This window comes from Egretta garzetta, unplaced genomic scaffold (assembly GCF_000687185.1).
Source record: "Egretta garzetta isolate BGI_Z169 unplaced genomic scaffold, ASM68718v1 scaffold548, whole genome shotgun sequence".
In the NCBI taxonomy this organism is placed as follows: domain Eukaryota; kingdom Metazoa; phylum Chordata; class Aves; order Pelecaniformes; family Ardeidae; genus Egretta; species Egretta garzetta.
Window position 1 is genome coordinate 57,232 of NW_009260502.1, and position 16,854 is coordinate 74,085.

General features: G+C 37.5%; 1 protein-coding gene across 1 annotated transcript in view; it reads right to left on the bottom strand.

Moving 5' to 3' along the window:
- Window positions 1–14,452, bottom strand: part of LOC104131379 (sodium leak channel non-selective protein-like) — a gene marked incomplete at its 3' end in the record, with an annotated part of 47,706 nt that extends 33,254 nt beyond the window's left edge. The window contains exons 1-2 of the mRNA XM_009644539.1: window positions 14,345–14,452; window positions 11,827–12,009 (exon numbers count right to left, since the gene is read on the bottom strand). Coding sequence (XP_009642834.1) covers window positions 11,827–12,009; window positions 14,345–14,452 — 291 coding nt within the window. The remainder of the gene's footprint in view (window positions 1–11,826; window positions 12,010–14,344) is intronic.
- Window positions 14,453–16,854: the final 2,402 nt, after the last annotated feature.

Consider the following 16,854-nt stretch of genomic DNA (forward strand, 5'->3'; position numbering starts at 1 on the left):
TAGGATTTTAAGTGAATTTGTGAGATTTTCAGACTATTTTAGGAATTACCAATGAAGACATAAGGCTATTCCATTCACTAAAGAACAGTCTCAGAAGTATTTTAAGGCATGCTAGATTTTTGTTAATTTATGGAATTAACTTCACCAAAGTTAGTATTTCATGTTTTATATTGTAACTGGAGGTTTTTAAACCATAGTATTCACCATGTCATTTCCTGTTTGTAACAGAAAGAAAAAAAAAAAAAAACCAACACCAAAAAGCCTGTAAAGGAAGAAACAATTCCAGAATTCCAGCTGTGAAGTAAGAATTAAGACTTTCAAACAGACAAACAAGGTCCATTTTACTTACTAAAAGTCCTATAACAGTGTTTGCTGTAAAATAATGGGGGGGGGGAGGGGAGGCGGGGGGAGAATGGAATTGGAAGGAGTTAAAAAATAGTGTTTTAAACCAAAACTGTTAAAGAAAATTTAAAACCAAACCAGAAACAAACATGAAAACGCTACACAACACTCCCTTCCTCAAGTACAAAAAGTATCAAGGGGAATAACCATTTCCACGAAGCAATGGAAAGGAATGCCTCAACGCAGCTCCTGTATCAGCCAAATCACTGTAGAGCCTCTCAGTTCAGCTGAGTGACAAGTAATTCAGGTTGTCCACTATTTAGAGCTGCCAGGCACAGCCTTCATACATAGTCAATAGAGGACAGATACTAATACCTTCTTATCAATACCCAACAGTAGGTACGGCTACAGAACATGAGGGGAAGGGAGCTTTGCTGGTGCATTACATTGCTGTTTCCTTGATACACTGCTTTACTGCTGCAGTTGGGTGCCAACACACCCTGCAGAGAGATTTTACGGGTTACTACACTGAAAGCCTGAATTTCATTTCCCTCTCCATCTGCTCATTATCCAACTGTATTCAGTGCCGTAAGTATTGCCTTACTAGCTGACTTGGCTCCCTGGGATATCTTAAGGGTTCAGCAAGTCTAAAAATGGCTGATCAGGAGGGGGATTAATAGGATCCCCCTACCTGGAACAGCACTCACTGTTTCCAGGAAGTGCACAGGAAAAAAATCTTCACCGTGAGAGCAATTAAACATTGCAACATGTTGCCCAGAGAAGTGCTAGCATCTCCCTTGCTGGAAATACTCAAAACTCAGCTTGATAGGACCCTGGACAATCAAATTAAGGCCCTGCTTTGAGTAAGAGGTTGGTCCAGACCATCTCCATAGGTCCCTTCCAACCCAGACTTTTCTCTGGTTGTGTGCATCTAAGACAAACTCTCAAGATGCCAGTTCCTTGGGGTAGGCTCCAGTTCTACATCTAGTTCCAGAAGCATGGACGTCTGCTCATGCTTGGAAGTACTCTGCAGAAGGTGATGTGTGTTAAACGCAGCTGTGCTTTGCCCAGCAGTATTCTGCCCTCCCCCAGCTCCGATGTTTATGGTGGATGCAATGGGCGGATTTGGATCCAGCTGTTTCAAGGTGAAAGTTTTCACTCCGAAGCATAAAACATTGCCCAGAGACTGAATAGGGAGATTTGATAGGCAAACAGTCATCTAACATGGGAAAACTCAGATTTATGATTGTCATTCATAGCTCTCCTTCACCAGAAAAAAGCTGCAATGATGAAAGTTGGAATAGATAAGAAGGAGGCACTTTTCAGAAAGAGGATTTTATTATTTGGTAATTAGCATTATTAAAAGCTGGAGAATCCATTTTATGCTACAGAGACCAGAAGAAGTTTATAAAAACAACAATCTTAGTATAGCTGTAAGACAGCAATATTTATATTAGTGGTGGAGAACACAATACTCTGAAATGAAATTTTACATTCAGCTTACTGCCCTAAAAATCCCACACAAATTTCATCATTTTCATGAAAATACAGCTGCACAGAAATGTTCTCATTCCTTTCCACAGGGATTGGGATGTCATTAAGATTTTTTCATCTTGATGTCTTGTTTTATACTCTCAAATTAAGAGAGGAGACAACATGGGCATCAAATAAAATAAAATAAAATAAAACCATATTGTTTAATTATAGCAGACTTCCCCGAAAATGCAAGTTTCAATGCAGAAAGGCACATTAGGGATGAAGTTCCCTCTCTTTCTACCTGGATACATAACATGTTATCCAAGATGTTGATTTCATTGCTATGTGTCATTTTACCCTGACATGAAGCGATACATTAAAAACATCCCTCGAGAATAGCTGCTTTCTTGAAGAAAACCAGTAAAGTAATCCTTGAAAGTGCTATTAGAAAGGGAAAAAAATAACATTACCGTAAAGTTTTGTTCATCTAATTGGTCTATATATTGAAAGAGCAATTTCCAGATACATTATGAAATCAGTATGTTGTATATTTTTTCTTAGCAACTTTAAGGTTAAATTTTGATCACCATGGTAAGTCACTAAGTGTTATATGGACACATACTTCAGTCCATGCCCAAAAATAATTTCTCACGAAAAATTTCTATGACCCATCGACTAGTTAGAAAAATTAACCATTTTTATTTTAGAAATACTGCCTATATAAGTTCACAAAGTAATTCGAATGCCTTTGATTTTCTAATACTCTACTGCAAAAATGGTGCAAAAAGCCCCACTGTGTAACATGAGTCATTACTTTCCTGTAATAAACACTCCAGCAAACCCAGGCCCAAGTAACCATAGAAACAGGTGCGCACATTCTAGTGCCATGGTCTCTAACCTTCCCTGGCCCACAGGCAGTAACACCCAACTAGCAGCACGCTGCAGGCAACTTCGTATTTGTTTTCCTCATGATAATCAGTTTTAATTTTTTTAATTTCCTGTGACTGGAAACAGCATTGGAGCATTTCGCTAGCAACATGATCCCAGTAGGCCAGGAACAGATGTCCTTGCGATGGACATACGCGCTTAGCAAAACAGCGACAGACAAACACAGGGACAAGGTGAGACAGAAGAATTAACTTTTGTAGACTGAATGTCGTATTGAAATAATGGGTATCGATACTGTTGGCTATGAAATAGTGTTTAAAACTGACAATCGCAGCTGCCAACACCAAAGCAGTCCAGTATTTTTTAAGTTAAATTTTAGGACAATTTGAAATAACATACTTTTCACCAACACAGAATAGCATGAGACCTGCATTACACTTCTACGTTTCCAACAGCATTATACATAGTACAGAATTCTATTCTTTTAATATAGACATGTAAAATAACTTATCATAGGGACAAATAATTTTCACTTTATAATCCCAAGAAGTAGAGTCAAAGGGGAAACTCAGATCTTAAATCAGCTGGGTCTTTTTTCATGTTTGCTCTGTGAGCTTTTTACTACCACAGGTAAGCAGTTTTCTGGTTTTTCGCTCCACATAATTACACCCTGTTAAATCAAAGCATCTCCTCATTTTCTCATCCTCACCACCGCTTCCACTGGTTATGCCCCTGCCCTCCAGGTCAAGGTTCTGGCTCCTGTTTGTGACTTACACATCCTGAGACTGAGCTTTCACCAACAGGCACCACGAGCACAGAGCCTGCTGACATGGGATGATAGCAGCCACACATTCTGTTTTACTACCTGACCTTTGAAAACAACACAGCTCCCTGATATTTAACTCATGTATACACCATAGGCTATACAGCATATCTAAAGTCACAGTGTGCAGTAATTTCAGAATTCCCATCTTCTGTTTCAGTCTGTAATGTAGCAGAAACTCCTTTGACAAAGTTACTAAAAGCTGGTGAGCCAGCTGACAGTTTCACCTCAATTCAATTAATATTTCCATCATTTCTCAGAGGATAAACTCATTTTGCAATTCCTCCATTCTTGTTAGATGAAGGTGGAATGTTTAATATAAAAGCACTGAAAAGAAGGCAAACCAGATACTTGTAATAAGGTACAGTAAGCAATAGTTCTGTAATCAAGACAAACTTCTGAATTAGGATGATTATGGAAGAAACTCATTTAAGCATAAATGAGCTAATGCCATAAGCGTTAAAAGAGTTTGCCGGCATCCAGTTGTCTATATACTTTCTGTAGTGCCTACCTGTCCATTGAAAACAAATCTATAAATAGTTAGAGTAATAGCTGACGGTGAGGTACCTAAAGGCTAGGTGTCAGCCGGGGTGCTTTAAGCTTTCCTTTCCGTCATTGGAGAAAAACAGGCCAGATACATTACCTTTTGGAAAAGCCTACTTCAGACACAAACAACTAATTACAGACAATTGCAGACCCTCAAGTTAGCGCTAATGAATCCTACTAAAAGGGTTTCTATTTTAAGCCCCAAAATCTATCTTGTGCAAGCAAAGATAAAAGGTTGTCAGAATATGCAAACAGATGTCAGCTGCCACTGGAAACAGTGGCAAACCCCAGTTTAGATTATTGCAACCAGAGTATTTCATTACAGCATAAGAAGCCCGCCTCCACCTCACATTGCTTGTGTTACAGGTGGAAAATTCCTTGCACTGGCACAGAACTGAATGTACAGGTTTAAACCCACGTGGCTCAGGTGAATCTCCAGCCTGCTCCATCCTCAATTCTCTCCTCCTGAGCAGACAGATAGCAACTACAGCAACCACAGCACCTATCAGAAAAACAAAGAGGAAAATGTGCTCTCTGCCCAGGGCTAACGCTGCCTGGGAACACCCGACATGCCAAAAGCCACTGATTTCAGTTAACTGGCCTTTGGTACTGGACAGAAGCAAAGGGAACGGCTCCCATCTCTCTGTGACTGCCTTGGTAGAAGGTTAAGCTTTGTTTTGGTTCCTGCATGAATTCACCGAGAGATCTCAAAGCTAATGGTGCAACCATTCACTTCAGCCCCTTGCAGGAGTACTGAAGTCAGTGAACAGCGCTCAGTGTTACTGAAATAAAGTCTGACAAACCCACTCACAACTACTTCAGTTAGTACAAAAGTTTTGCTGTGAATGTAATTGATTTAACAATGGGGGAAATGTCAAGGACCATTACTTCTGACTTTCTATAATCTTTGTTAGCTGACATGTGTCACAACTGCACAGTGGAAAGAAAGACATTTCTATTAAATTCAGTGCACTACTTGTGATATATAAAAAAAAAATTCTAATTTTCAGCATGATGATACTAAAATAAACGTCAGCTAGGCTTTTTTAACAGACAGGAGAGAGAACTCTCACACTTTTTATTTTACAGTGTTACTCTTCTGACAGAGGAACAGGATAAACCACACTTACTTTTCACAACATGATTTCACTGTAGGTTTTCTAATACCATCATGACTGTGATTAGAAGCTTCGGTGAGGATGCAGCATAATGAAGATAATTTCTCACACCTCACAGTATCCATGGTGTGAAACAATATGCATTTATCTCTTGTTCCCTAAAGGCTGAATGTTCACCTGAGACATCTGCTACTTGGTTCCTTTTTGTTACAGTGGATGTGAATTCTTTTATATGATGGACACAGGTTCCTGAAAGTTTCTCAGTTTTTGGCACATTTTCCTCCTTGGTTATTTTATTATATATAATGCCACCAGTGCAATTGTGTCTGATATGAGCAATTTAGCTGGAATATTTCTCTATCTCCTTATTCCATCTCCTAATAAAAAGGTTGAAAGTAAAAACTTCTAATAAAGATAAGTTACCTTTAAAGTAAGGTACCCTTACTTTGCTCATACCCATGTGAGATGACCTTCAGAAGATAATTTTTGCATCACACTGATTAAAAGAAACACAAAGTCCTTCCATCACAGGTTAGGCTCCCTGCTATCTTTCAGAAGTCTGATGCTCATCTCATATCACATCTGTTTTAGGCTAGAAAATTATCTTTCATTTCTCTAATTCCACCCCACTTCCTTTTTTCAATAAGGAGATCATTTGGGAAACTTTCCTTGAATCAATGAACAGACCTATGTCAAGCACATACAGTCATCTTCATAAGTGACATATGAGTGGGCACATAAATGTGAGCTTCGATTCAGAGGCACTGCAAGTCTTGTCAGTTAGGTTACAAGTTGACTCATGAACTATTTCGACAAACACAAATATTAGTTAATTCATGATGCTCTCAGAAGCCTGCCAATCAATCAGTAAGTTATGCAGTAGACATAAACTGCATGTAATTGGGTGACCAGTTTAAATCTTATTCAAGATACAGTGAAAGAGATTGATCTGCTTTCATTTAAACAGACTGAATAGTTCCTTGATGCAGCTGATTATAGCAGAGCTCTTTCTGACCAAGGAGCCTGAGACATGAAATAAACCAGAACCAAAGAGTCACTGAACTCTTATTTACATTCTGGGAAATAAAGATCATGCAAACAAATGTAGGATCAGTTGAAGAAAGTGGAATTCTGGACTGAACAGATCATGGAAATACCAATGTAAAACTGAATTCAGTAACTTTTACCATTGCACTTAACTTACTACAATTTATACATTGATACACAGTGCGGTACTGTGGTATTTATTTCTTAGAAGGCTGTAGTTTCACTCACAAAACCAAAGCAGCATATTATGGTTGCACACAATATAAAACTTTTAGCTTCTTTATACAAATATATATCACCAGTAGCAGGCAGTAAAATAAAGATAATTTCCAGCTAAATGTGGACGTTCCAGTTTTATGATCCCAGTGAATCAGAGGTTAGTCACTTACCTAGACTTTGCCTATGTATGCAAATCTACATACTCCAGGTATTCTGGCAATCACCTTATTATATGTTTCCTGATAAACTCCAAGTAACACAGAGTATTTCTGACATAAAAAACCATTACTTAGAGCATAAAAAAGTGGTTGCCAAAGAAGTAAATGTATTCTGTGAGAGGCTACTTGACAACAAACCCATCACTGTTCACTGTACCAAAAAGAGATCCCTGACTTCTGCAACATCACTGATACTATGTTGTGTTACTCAGCCACCCTGGTATCAGTGGAGCTTTGTGTTTCAGGATACTGTGATTCAGCCTGTATCTGCTGAGCAGACATACCTAAGTATAGCTGGGGGAAACATTACACCATGAACATGGTCTAAGTTCCATTTCCACCTCACATGAGAGAATAAAAAATAAAATTAAATTAAGTACTCTCTTGAAACATCCCTGAATTATTCACTGAACAGAATGAATGATGAGATTTGGCATCACATTAGGACTGGGAGACTTTTAAGTCCATGACAGTGATGGCTATTGTTCATGCTCAATTGTCAAAAATAATTAAAAATAGAAGTTTGATTTCATTCAATTAAAACATTCCTATTCCTAAAATCCACACTATTCTGGTGTCATTAAACCTCATGTAAAATTTGTGTCAACACTCAGCCCTTCCCCACACACCATGTTTTGATGTTCTAACAAGTCAAAGTTAAGAGGTCTCCTGGCCTTTATTCTTACCTTCAATCACCCCTGAAGTAGAGCCGTACATTATTTTTAATGTTTCTAGGTCTGAGACAAAGAAATAATATGTATGTGGTAATGCTTAAAGAACCTCATTCACCATTTTATTAAAATGGTCTTTTTTATTTTACACACTTCACAGCTTTTTTAACGTGTACAAAGTCTGTCATATTTACTATGAATATTTCTTTTCAATGACATTAAAGAGATCAAAATTTTTAATTTCTAAAACATTAGGTCTTTTTAAGATGTGTCTGTAACACAATTTAGTAGACATCTGCTAACATGCTTCATAAGTTATTCCTGCAAAAATATTGATGTGGCTAAGTCACATCATCCATTAATTCATGTGCTACTCAGAGAACAGAATTTGCAATGCTTTGAAATCATTAAAATGTGTGATCTACATAGAAAGGTTGCAGAAAAAATATGTAACTATGAAATCTTGCATATCTAGGAATGCAATACTTATAAAAATAGTATTAAAATACTGCTGTACTTACTACAGCATATTTTCATGACAGAAATCCATATTCAAAATTATTTGCTCATAAAAACCTTATAGGTTAAACATAAATCAAAATAGTAAGTCGCAACATTTCTCTTACAACTACTTGAATAACTTGCTCGATGAAGTAATTAACACCTAACTTTTTATGTCATCAAACTATTCAGTCAGAGGCCAGGATGTATTCATGAAAGTTACTTCTAGTCAGTGATATTACATATTTACTGACATAATCTATTTGAAATAGATTTAATACTGTATACACAGTATTTTCCTGAGCTACTCTATCATTTCACAGCGAGCTCTATCACAGGCCATCATTCTTCAGTTTAGAACATAATTTAGAATACAAGCATAAAAATATGTTTTAAGAAACAAACTGACTTGCTCTAATTCTCTCTCTCTCATATAATACTTCACAAACCATTACAAGTTGTCTTAAGTTGTACATATATTTTATACAATGCAGCCAGACAACATTAGGCAAACTGTCCTAGAATTTTGTATTTAAAAAGACCTCAATTGGTAAGAAATTACAGCCTGTATTTCATTTTTCAGAGATGAGTTTCAAGGTAAAGACAGACATATTATTACCATTAGTTGACTTGTTCATGACAAGTAACAATAGCCTGCAATACCAAAACCTGTAATATGATTATCATCTCACAAGTCTTTCAGTACTTTCTTCCCAGATACTGCCTATATACTGAATATATTCCATTACACCACACATTTACACCCATTTCAATTCTTCCAGAGGAGTCAATCTATCATAACATCTATCGGCAGCAAACAGTGTATGACAGCAATAATAAGGAATACCAACACGCTGTATTGAAAACAAAAGGACCTCGGACTCTGTAGCAGATACATCCTATACTGTCATGTTCTGGTTTCTTTAATATTTGTATTTTGTGCTCCTTATCTAAACACATGACAGTGTCTATTCTTTTTGTAGGTGGTGAATATCCATATGAGCAGCGCCCTTTTAATTCAGAGTCCTCTGTACCGATTGCCTTCGCAAATGGAACAAGCAACAACCAACACCCACAAGGCATAGGCAGCCCAAATTTTGAACAGATTTTACTAGCACGGCAACTTCCTCATTCAGAAGGAAACATGAATAATAAAAGGCACAATCTCACAGCAGCATTTCAGTTTAGCTTTCCTTCTGGGGTAACAAAACACTTGGATGGATGTATCGCTGTATTTTGTCACTTAGTTTATACAGGGAAAAGGGAAACTTTTTACAGACAAAAGGCTAGGATTTTCAGAAACTACTTTCCTTTTCTAAAAACCCCTGGGAACAAAAGGAAGTAAATTTCTCATTTGTCCTCAGGAGGTGTTATTAGACATGACTTAACACTCTCAAAATCTTCTCAGCTCAACTATACTTACAATGTTATTAACTGGGACTTAAGTGGATGGTACGTACCTTCTCCATAAATTAGGTTTCTTGATGGAATAAAATTTTGCATTTGTTCAAAAGCTTATTAGCATTCCAATTCCTAAGGCCTTTACAGAAATACTGATTTATGGTAAAGTTCAGTAGAACCATATGGCAATACATTCATTGATCCTATGTTCACTAAAATTCTTGAATGCACTTAAATTAGGACTACAGTTCATAAACAAATTTCCGTATATAAAGATGTTTCACATACAAACATCTTTAATAAATGCTAATAGGTTTCTAAACAGTGCCTTATTTTACTTTGATTGCCAAAACCTTTGGAAGTCCAGGGATCATTATGTTCTTGGCAGAGTTGCAATTTTAACCAGTATTTTCCCTAGAATCAATGATTCAAAGAGTAAGTCAAATAGTTCAGATAATTCGTTGATTAGTATTCAAAAAAGCAATTTGATAACAGATTCAAAAAGCTCCGATTTAACAGCTGAAAAAGGCAAATCCAGCTCTAACAGTTTTTCAGAAGTTGCTATACATGACACAAGCCCATATCCTTTTCCTACAGTTCTCTCTTACTCACATGAATAGTATGTAGCCACCAGGTCTGGTGAAGCCATCCTTCCCCTTTATTCAGCAATTGTGAGACCACATCCACAAGTCTAATTTTGAGCTGAGTGCAGTTCTGGGCTCCCCAGTACAAGAAGGACATAGACAGAAAGGAGTGAGCATAGGGCCACCAAAAAGGTCAGAGAGCTGGAGCACATGATGTAGGAGGAGAGGATGAGAAACATGGGTCTGTTCAGCCTTCAGCAGAGAAGGCAAAGGGGAGAACTTGTTGCTGTCTACAACTACCTACTCAGAGGACAGAGAGAAAATGGAGCCAAACTCTTCTTGGAAGTGCACAGTGGTAAGACAAGATACAAGGGACACAAGTTGAAGCATGGAAATTTCTGATAAAGCATTAGGAAAAAAATCTTTTGCATGAGGTTGGTCAAGCACTGGAACAGGCTGTCTAGAGAGCTTGTGGCATCTTCATCCTTGGACAAGTCTGAGATTCACCTGGACAACCCAAGCCATGGGCAACTTCATCTAACTGGACCTGCTTTGGGCAGCAGGTCAGACTAGATGACCTCTGGAAGTCCCTTCCAATCTAAGTTATTGTATGACTCCATGAATAGCGCCACTGAAGGCACTTCATTGTAACTATATTCACCAACGAATGTTACAGGACATTAAGCTGTAAGCAAATCCTCTGTTGTTAAAATAACAATAAATGCAGCCACTTTCTACTTAATCTATCTTTGCCTAACAGTGGTTATGCCTAATCTATTCTACTGTATTTTTATCTAATAAACAAAGAGTAAAATGTCAGTGTGCAAATGAAATAATCTGCATTATTGTCTAAACATGCACAACATGAATCAAGGCAATGGAACCAATTCCAGACAGCCATTAATTCTGTGTAGACGGACTCCTCAGACATGCTTCAAAGACAAGTTCATCATATGATGATCAAAGATAAGTTCATGCTATGAGGTGTGGCTGAGGACTTTGGGTTTGTCTAGCTCAGAAAAAAGGAGCTGAGGGGCGACCTCATTGCTCTCTACAGCTTCCTGAGGAGGGGAAGTGGAGAGAGAGGTGCTGAGCTCTTCTCCCTGGGATCCAGTGATAGGAAGTGTGGGAATGGTTCGAAGCCGCGTGAGGGGAGGTTTAGACTAGACATTAGGAAGCATTTCTTTAACGAAAGGGTGGTCAGACCTTGCTTGAGAGGTGGTCGATGCCCCAAGCCTGTCAGTGCTTAAGAGGCATTTGTACAACGCTCTTAGCAACAGGCTTTAACTTCTGGTCAGGCAGTTGGACTAGATGATTGTTGTAGGTCCCTTCCAACTGTCCCTTCCAACTATTCTATTCTATTCTATTCCCACAAAACCACAACACTAAAGAACACAATGAAAAATGTGAGAATATGCACGAGGTTTACATTCTCCAATATCGTATCAACTTATACAAATTAGTCCAGCAAAACCAGTAAACATATGATAACAGAAGCTTTTGTTTACCAACATGCATTATATTAAGGAAAAAATTCAGCAAAGCAAGAAAACTTTCTCATTTAGCTCACAGTAAGACATATGTTCTTATTTAAATAAAGTAACCACAACACAACACATCCAGCCTTCTGAAATGAAAATCAAAGTTCTAAGTCCATATATGCATCTCTAGACTTTTACAAAATATTCTTGATACTGTCTGTGTAGCTTATTTTTCCTTTCATTCTTTATATTAATACAACGAGACTGTCTATTTCTTAGTAGGAAACCATTACTATGAATGCTGGTATTACATTTTTGGGGGGATTAAATATGCAGTAAAGCTGCATCTTTGTCAATCTGTCTTTTCAGTTTATACACCATGGTGTTGCCTGCAGTTAAAAACAATCATAGCAAAAAGAGCTGAGAAGTTAAAAAAACGAAGATCAAATGTCACCAGCATATATTCAGATCACTTTCTTAAGTACATGTAGAATACTGTTTAAATGCTTACCTTAACTATCCCACGAATATGCATTTTTGCTATCATCTCTGCAGTGTAAAGGAACATCAATAGAGTATCAAGGGCAAACGTCACATACTGGAGAGGAGGATAATGCTCGAAGGTCTTTGGAGTGTTCATGCAAACAGAAATAACACTGATGATGGCACAGATTCGTAGTAAAGAGTGTACCCACTAGAAAAAAAAAAAAAACCCACAAGACATTGTAAGATTGCTTTGATGTTCAAAAAAAGCTCAAATATTTAGCCTCCATAACTCATACTGGCGCTTTTTTTAAATGCACATTTGCATTTTTCTTTTCCACCATGATCCACATACTGAAGGTCTTAATTCAAAAAATAAGCACTCCTCACTTTATTTTTATATATATACACACATACATATACATACATATATAATTTTATTAGTTAATATGGGAGGTTGTATAATTCAGAAACCAAGAATTAAGAGCCAGGAAAATGAGAATTGGGATTCTATCATTTCTACTTTGCGGCTTTTGTAATCCAATTTCTTTTCAAATGACAACTTGTCACATTTATGAGCAGACAATAAGTGGAATTAGTTGATGTTATAAATTGGGTGAATACATTAAATGAAAATATCTGTGGAAAATTTTAGTTCCACATTTAGATGAACTGATTTTTAAATCAGTTTACAGTTCCAAAAGTTAAGTGAGAGGCACGGGGATTAAAAGCATATTTCCATTTATGAAAAGAATAAATATAAAAGAGACTGTGTCACAGAAAGCTACTTCTTAACATCAGGATTCAGTTTTGTTCCAAACAAGTTTTGTTGCTATAAGAGAACAGTTCATTTCTATGACTGCTTAGGTCTCAGTCCCACTACAATCATTATTAATAAGGCTGATATTCAGTGCTAGTCACAGTGGGAGGTTTAACAAAAAAGCAGAATGTATCAATACAGGGGTTTAAGGTTGGATTTTAAATCAAAACACCATTGAAATATCTTGAAGCCAGACAAGTGTAATGAATCAGAGTTGGTAAGGTCATATCTATCAAAACAAGAAGAAAAAAAAGACACTTCAGCAAGAAAAAAATCCTCCAAACAAAGTAACACTGAACTGAAGTGTATTTATATCAATTTTTCATCTGGAGAAAAATTCTACACTCATTTACACCACCTCAGAACTTTTGATATCAAGAAGATTGAAGAACACTCCTGTAATTTAATGCTCACTGTATGCTCACCTAAGTGTAATGATATTTGACCTGAATTGAATACCTCTATCATTTGCATACTCTAGCCCAAATTAATAATTTGGAAGTGGAAGGCATCTGATGAATGATCTCTTATGTCCCTTTAACACCCGCTTTGTTTCAAACCTTGTTTCAACTGAAAAAATTAACATAATTATTAAAGTGTGGCTGATATAAAAACTGTTCTCTGACACAGCTAAAATGTCAGTATTACACATGCTCAGCAATGTACAACTAGTCCATCTGCGTGACAAGAAAAAAATTATTCCATCAAAAACATGTACTGTGTACTGAGAAACATAGGTAAACAACCCAGCATGTATTTCTGCAGTGACATTTTGAGCTTATTACAGCAGTCAATACAAACATTCTACTTAAGATTATTTAGCATGAATTAATATATGGGTGTTGTCTTGCAAATGACGTAGGTGTTAAAACTCAGCAGCAAAGCTGAGAGGATCTGGCATCCGTACCACAAATGAGATGATAGTTCTATTAAATGAATGTAACACCAACAACATGTATTAATTCAGAATATTTTACTTTCTGCTTTTACAAAGTAAAAATTTATACACTACTTTATAAGAAATGCAAAAATGCCTTCTCTGTAAAAATATGAATCATTCAAAATATAGGAATCCCGGATGCACACTGACTGCTGAATAATCTAATCATAATAAACATATTTACATGGTAAAGGCATTTCCCTAATACTGCACATTCTATTAAGAACTCCACTCCTAATGAAGCTTTCCCCAGTTTCAAGTTGCCAGACGCTTTTACACCTATCTATTTCTTAGGGCAGGCTGTAGGTTAAATGATACCAGAAAAATGTGAGCTATATATCAAAATAACCAGCCGAAATACACTTTTATATACATAAGTGATGTAAAAGGAGAGATTTGAAAGTCAAAAGTGCCAACTGCTGGCTACCACTTTAGCAATCAAAAGCTTCTTTTAACATCCTTTTCAAAAGCTCATTTTACAAACTTCTAATTTCAATAAACACATTAGGAACAGAGACATTGAAAGGATGGCTGTTCAAAAAACCAATCAGTAGATAAACTGTTTGGCAAACACTGCTTGATCATCCTCATCAGTCTGCAACAACCAAAAGAAACCTTTTTATTTAGTTTTGGACTTTTTGCAAAAAATGAACTCGTAGATTAGCAGCTATAGCTCAATACTTGTTTCTGACAAATATCTATTTCTGAATCTTTTGTAGAAGTCATATTTCAACAATACAAGTTACATTTAACTTAAAATTAGCAACTACAGGAAGAGATACCTACTGGTTTGTTAATCCACAGAATATCTGCATTGTCTGACAAAGATTCATCAGGACCGAAATCTGTAACTGGCTGGGCTTCCACCCTTGAACTTTGTTTCCTTTTTAGCATCCTGAAGTTAACTTTTGTTATCTATAATCATGAAACCTCCTTGGGGAGAAAAAAAGAGGAGACATTAATTCACTAAAACCATTTTATGATGCATTTTGAACAGTTTTATAAATAACCTAAAGCATTTTCTCTGTTCATGCAAACTGCTTTTGTCCTTACTGATTAACAGGATCTTCATTTTATTAAAAAGCTTTGCCTATATAAATCACTGACATGACTCCCATTAGTTTACAAAAATTTACATAAAGGTATGCAATGCAAACAATTACCAGAACCTTAGCAACGCTGGCAGAAAATTTGTACCAATAAGCAAAGAATGCTATTGCTGTGAACTTAAACCCAGAGTAATCGTTGGATGGATTTGACCTGGAGCCATTTAATTTAATGGTGACATTTCCATTTATTACACTAGGCTAAGATAAAGCCCAACATGCCAAAGGCAAACAGGCGATGTTAAGCAGCCAACAGATGTTAATGTTCTTTACTGAAATCCAAAGAGCCTTTTTGCTGTATACTACTATTAACACGTATTTTTCTAATACTTTTTTTTTTATGTTAGCAATTATCTATCCAACAGCCAGACAGCTGGCTGTCTCTGGGGCTTGTGCTGCCACATGGAAGCACTGAGGAAAATGTGTCACTTCCACAGGGTCAGGCCAAGTCTGGACATTCCTGCGTGGGTGGCACTGACTGAGCCTTCTGTATGCTCAGCGTGATGAGCCACAACTAGCGGACACACCATGAGAGCAGAAAGATGGGTTAGATCTTATTACTGACTTTCCCACAGACTCAATTCATGGATCCCAGAGTCTAAATAAATCCAAAGAGTTGAAGACAATACACTCTCCCAAGGAGTAACAGTCTGCCCATACAGTTCTTTTGTTCATGAAATAAAATCCCATAAGGATTTTGGTTTTTTCAGGAAAGTGAGGGGGAAGGAGAAAGCAATATCTTGGGACCTTGTTCTGGACCTTTACTCTAGACCAACCGTGGTTTGTAGGTGACACTACACTTTTGAAAACTTTGTCAAAACTAGTATAAAATAGAACCACAGAATGGTTTGGGTTGGAAGGGACCTTCAAAGATCATTGAGTCCAATCCTCCTGCCATGGGCAGGGGCATCTTTCGCTAGATCAGTTTGTTCAAAGCCCCGTCCAACCTGACCTTGAACACTTTTGATGTTGGGGCATCCACAGCTTCTCTAGGCAACCTGTTCCAGTGTCTCACCACTCTCATCATAAAGAATTTCTTCTTTACGTCCAACCTAAATCTTCCCTCTTTCAGTTTAAAACTGTTTCCCCTCTGTCCTGTCACTACAGGCCCTGGTAATTACAGGCCCAAGTATCATGATGACCACAACATAAAAGCAAGACATTGTCCTCGATTAGCTGGAGGAAAGAGCAGGCTCAGGACTGCAGAAGTACCCACATGCTTGGTCTCAGCTGGCCTTTTCAACCAAAGAAGGCTGCTGCTTCATGTCCAAACACCATGCACCTATGCATCCTTGCCTGTCTCTTCTTTTAGCTGTTATGGCAAACATAACCTATTCATCTTCTTCCAAGTCCCTCAGAGTCCACTGCTACTCTATTTTCTCTCTTACAGATTCAAGAGGTCAGCTCCTGTCTCTGTAAATCCCTTGCTACATTTCTAGAAGAGTGCTTTTGTGGTTTCTCCTATGTGTCTCTCCATACCTGATGAGCTCCATATGTGAGCTCCTTGCAAGCTTCTACAAAGATTTTTCAGTACATTCTTTTGTACCTGTCAGTAAACTAAAACTGCTGATCATGATGCCTGTGCTGTCAGTACGACCCTGTGTTTTCCTGCCTATATGCACCTATCTCGTATCTCCTGTCCAATATTTAAAAACCAAGTCTGAACTCATAGAATCATAGAATCATAGAATGTTTTGGGTTGGAAGGGACCCCTAGAGGTCATCTAGTCCAACCCCCCTGCAGGAGCAGGGACACCGCTAACTAGATCAGGCTGCTCAGAGCCCCGTCCAACCTGGTCTTGAATGTTTCCAGGGATGGGGCCTCCACCACCTCTCTGGGCAACCCGTTCCAGTGTTTCACCACCCTCATTGTAAAGAACTTCTTCCTTATATCTAGTCTAAACCTACCCTGGTTTAGTTTAAAACCACTTGGGGTCTTGGACTGATGCTCCCAGCTGCAGGAGCTGACATTATGCAATAATCAATTCTTTTAAGATACACAGAAATTATAAAGGCACAATATAAGGACAACTTCTGACACTTTTGTGTTGGACAGTCAGTCACAGCAATCTTAGTACAAGTGAAACTGGTAAGCTGTCACTAAAAATATGCAAATACCGCAAAATATAATGTTCATAAATTAATAGTCTTTCTCTAACAAATGAAGACTGAAATAATATCCACACAAGTT